The sequence below is a fragment of the Aethalodelphis obliquidens genome, unplaced genomic scaffold (genome assembly GCF_003676395.1).
Source record: "Aethalodelphis obliquidens isolate GAN/ISIS:26980383/991018 unplaced genomic scaffold, ASM367639v1 scaffold30, whole genome shotgun sequence".
NCBI classification, from domain to species: Eukaryota; Metazoa; Chordata; class Mammalia; order Artiodactyla; family Delphinidae; genus Aethalodelphis; species Aethalodelphis obliquidens.
This window is the reverse complement of record NW_020837974.1, coordinates 9,913,127-9,917,469: the sequence shown is the minus strand read 5'-3', so window position 1 is coordinate 9,917,469 and position 4,343 is coordinate 9,913,127. Positions and strand designations below refer to the sequence as shown.

The window sequence follows — 4,343 nt, the reverse complement described above, 5'->3', positions numbered from 1 at the left end:
CAACGGGAGAGGCCACAACAGTGAGAGGCCCGCGTAACTCAAAAAAAAAAAAATTGAAAAAAAATACAATTGAGAATTGAAATTAATGAATTAAGTAAACTATTTTTATTCACCCATTATCTGCTTGTTGTATTATGAATTGGATCTAACTGGATAATGGAAATTTAAGTTTGGATCTTAAAGACATACATATTATATGCTGATAGACATGTTTAAGAAAATGCTGTATCACTGAGTTAACATAAAACCTATGGAGAGTGTTAGGTTAAACACAGATACGAAAACTGTCACACTGCGAGAAGTCCTAGGTATTAACACCCTACAGTAAATTTCTCTACTGCATTTGTTCTGGTATGAAATAAGTACACTACTTGGATGAACTCCTGATGGAGGATCACAAAACTGACTGAGGACAGAGGATAAGATGATTCCACTGAGGGAGTCAAGAAGACCTGTTTAACTTTGCTTCATGCTTACTCAAATTTAATGCACAGACAAAAACTTTTTTTTTCCCCAACCCACCAAACATCTATCAGGGAAAGACCTGCTTATCTGAATAAGAAATTTTAATAAGTTTGACATTTCTCTACCTTCTAACATGTTTCACTAATCCAGAGTAATGTCAAGCTAAGAGCACAGTACAATAAACATTTACCATTTTTCTTAAGCTCTTCAGTATTTCCCCTAATATGTTACCATGTCAGTGATTCACTTTGAGCATTCTGAAATGTCTCCATGGACTTCAGAAAGTCTTTTTGGGTATAAATCTCATTCAGCTTTAGAAGAAAATACGATGTGCTATCTATAAATATTTAGGTTTAATATTTATGAAATACCAAAGATAAAAATACAATACTTACAGTATTTTACGAAATCTTTCTGAAAATCCTTTCTGGTGTTGACAAAAGCGCGTCCTCTCTCTGTTCCAACAACAAATACGTCTGTTTCATACACTGCGATGCAGGCCACTTCCGCCTTGGACTTGGCCAGTTCTTTACACTGAAATACACAAATAGGAAATCTTATGTTATGTACAGATGTTTAAAAGCACTGTTTCTGCTGGATGAATAAAAAATCTTATCACTTGACCTGCATTAATACCTAATGTGGACGAGGTGAAGTTCCTAGTTTTGACCTTAAGTTATCATATACACAACAGAGTCCCCATTTTTCTTAAGGGACCTCTCTTTTCTAACAGATAGTTTACAACCCTGATTTTATTTTATTTTTTGATATTTATTATTTATTTATTTTGGCTGCACCGGGTCTTAGTTGCGCAACGCATGATCTTCGTTGCAGCATCTGGGATCCTTTAGTTGCGGCATGAGGGCTTTTAGTTGTGGTATGTGGGGCTTCTTAGTTGTGGCATGCGTGCTGGATCTAGTTCCCCAACCAGGGATCGAACCCAGGCCACCTGCATTGGGAGCATGGAGTCTTACCCACTGGACGATCAGGGAAGTCCCAACAACCCTGATTTTAAACAGAAGAAAGCACACAATTTATAAGAAAAAAGGCAGAAATCCTTCGTAATCTGTTATAGGTCAAATACCTAAGAAACAGACTCAGAGTTGCACACAGGCTTACTGGCAAGCACTCCCAATAACAACAGCTGTGCACTGTGAGGGGGCAGGATTCTGCAAAGGGGGAATCAACAGCTGCCACAGATGCACCGCAGAAATTCTGGAGCTGGGACAGGTCTCCCCAAGGAAAGGGAAAGACCCTGGGCAAGGGAGCCTCTGACACTCATAGAAACTGGGGGATTAGTGCCATCAGTCCTGAATGGGGGAGGTGGGGTCTGGAAGACACACTACAACTTCCATCACATAATCCCACCTCCAGAAGTATCTCCATATGTACACACCAGGAATTCCATTTAGACGACTATACTTTTACTGAGTATATTCCTATGAGATTAAATATTCTTTAAACTCTTAATAGAGTATATACCATTCCATTTTATAGATAAACAATAATTCATTTAGTGCAAACCTTACTGAAAATGTTGCTGATTCTAATTATCACTCCTAAGAATAACAATGAAATACTAATCTGGGAACAACGTGTATCTTGAGTGACTTTCTCAGAACAGAGTCAGAGACATGAAACAACATAGCCAAAAAACTCTGACTCTGAAAGTAAATACTTTTAGGGTTCTCAAAACCTACTAAAAATTGCTTTCTAAGAAGTTTCTATCAGTTGATACTCCCATCTGCACTTCTAGAAGAGCTAACTCACAATATCCTAGCAAATGTTATTGTGCAACTTTCCCAGAACCATTTAAAAAGGATACTTTAGGACTTCCCTGGTGGCGCAGTAGTTAAGAATCCACCCGCAAGCCGCAGAGCAACTAAGCCCGTGCGCCACAACTACTGAGGCTGTACTCTAGAGCCCGCGAGCCACAACTACTGAGCCCGCGTGCCACAATTACTGAAACCCACGTGCCTAGAGCCCATGCTCTGCAACAAGAGAAGCCACTGCAATGAGAAGCCCGCGCACTGCAACGAAGAGTAGCCCCTGCTCGCCACGACTAGAGAAAGCCTGTGTGCAGCAACAAAGACCCAACACAGCCATAAATAAAAATAAATAAAATAAATTAGAGTGTTGTACCTTGGACAGTTTTTTGTAAATTAGGCTAACTTTAGCTTATTTTTCTACTATGTTAAGTGTTTCTCTATTAATGCATAACAGTGCCTCACTGATTTTAGGCATAGAAAAGCTGTTTATGGAATACATAATTAAATACATAATTATACATATTTTCTTCTGGTCTTTTAGTTTATCTTAATATGACAATTTTAAAAAATGTTTACTCAGCTAGAGTTTAACTTGCACAATAAAGACTTTTCCCCCCCAAAGAACCTATGTTCTCAGCATCATTTGTTGAAAACTACAGCTTCCTCCATTTGTTTTTTGTTTTTTTAATTTATTTAATTTATTTATTTTTGGCTGCGTTGGGTCTTGGTTGCTGTGCGCGGGCTTTCTCTAGCTGCGGTGGGCGGGAGCTACTGTTCATTGCGGTGCATGGGCTCCTCATTGCGGTGGCTTCTCTTGTTGCAGAGCACGGGCTCTAGGCACGCGGGCCTCAGTAGTTGTGGCTCGTGGGTTCTAGAGCGCAGGCTCAGTAGTTGTGGCTCACGGGCTCTAGAGCGCAGGCTTAGTGGTTGTGGCGCACGGGCTTAGTTGCTCCGCGGCATGTAGGATCTTCCCGGACCAGGGCTCGAACCCGTGTCCCCTGCATTGGAAGGCAGATTCTTAACCACTGCGCCACCCAGGGAAGCCCCCTCCATTTGTTTTTGATTTGTACAATTACCACCCTCTAATTTCTTTTTTTTTTTTTTTTTTTTTGCGGTACGCGTAAAGAGGCCTGTTGTGGCCTCTCCCGTTGCAGAGCACAGGCTCTGGACGCGCAGGCTCAGCGGCATGGCTCACGGGCCCAGCCGCTCTGCGGCATGTGGGATCTTCCCGGACCAGGGCACAAACCCGTGTCCCCTGCATCGGCAGGTGGACTCTCAACCACTGCGCCACCAGGGAAGCCCCTAATTTCTTAAATGGAAATTACTTGAATAAAACAGTATCTCAAATAAATAATTTTATACCTACTGTCACGATCAGAAATCTTTTGAACTGTAATAAAGCCACAGTAGAAAACTTGTGACCGAGGTGAGCCAACAATCGTTCCCAGCACGGCAAACGATGCTGTACTGTAATTTTGTTATATGACGTTTCTATGATATGTTATATGGTACATACCTTTGAGATGTACCATGGCTGCTCACTTGTAAGGAACTATTATTTACTTACCTTGTGATAAATGACGGTGCATTCTTGCTGCACTATCCACACTCTTAGTTGGACAACCCTGTCTCCAAAGGCAGTATTTACGAAACAGTAAAGCAAGATTCATGTACTGTCTAAGGATTAGATCAAAGAAATCTATGGGCCAAAGGAAGAAGGATGAAGCTGACCTATACACCTATGAATTATACTTCACAGTATACAACTGGGAACAGGAGGAGAGATCCTCTTACTTCTGCCAAAGATGAGAAAACTATAAAGACATTCTAAGGAAGGGAATGGGTCCTGTGTGACCCTATTTCATTCTACATAGAGAGTAGTATTAAAGAAAATTATTTAATATCAACAGAATAGGATTTAATCTCTAAATTATTTAACGTTACAGCCACAAATTTTGGCTAACTTTATGACCAAAAGCAAGAAATAAGTGACAGTCAGAAAGTTATAGTAGGAAAAAAAAAAAAAAAAAAAAAAAAAAAGAAATAAAAGGCTATTCTGTTGATATTCAATAATTTACTTTAATACTACCCTCTATGTAGAATGAAATA

General features: G+C 40.1%; 1 protein-coding gene across 8 annotated transcripts in view; it reads right to left on the bottom strand.

Annotated features, from left to right (window-relative positions):
- Nucleotides 1-4,343, bottom strand: part of GTF2I (general transcription factor IIi) — a 95,776-nt gene that overhangs the window by 72,328 nt on the left and 19,105 nt on the right. For all 8 annotated transcript variants that reach the window (XR_003437029.1, XM_027126182.1, XM_027126185.1 and 5 more), the window contains one exon: nt 861-999. Coding sequence is in view for 7 of the 8 variants with exons in the window: in XM_027126182.1 (XP_026981983.1) it covers nt 861-999 (139 nt within the window). In the remaining variant the exon portion in view is untranslated. The remainder of the gene's footprint in view (nt 1-860; nt 1,000-4,343) is intronic.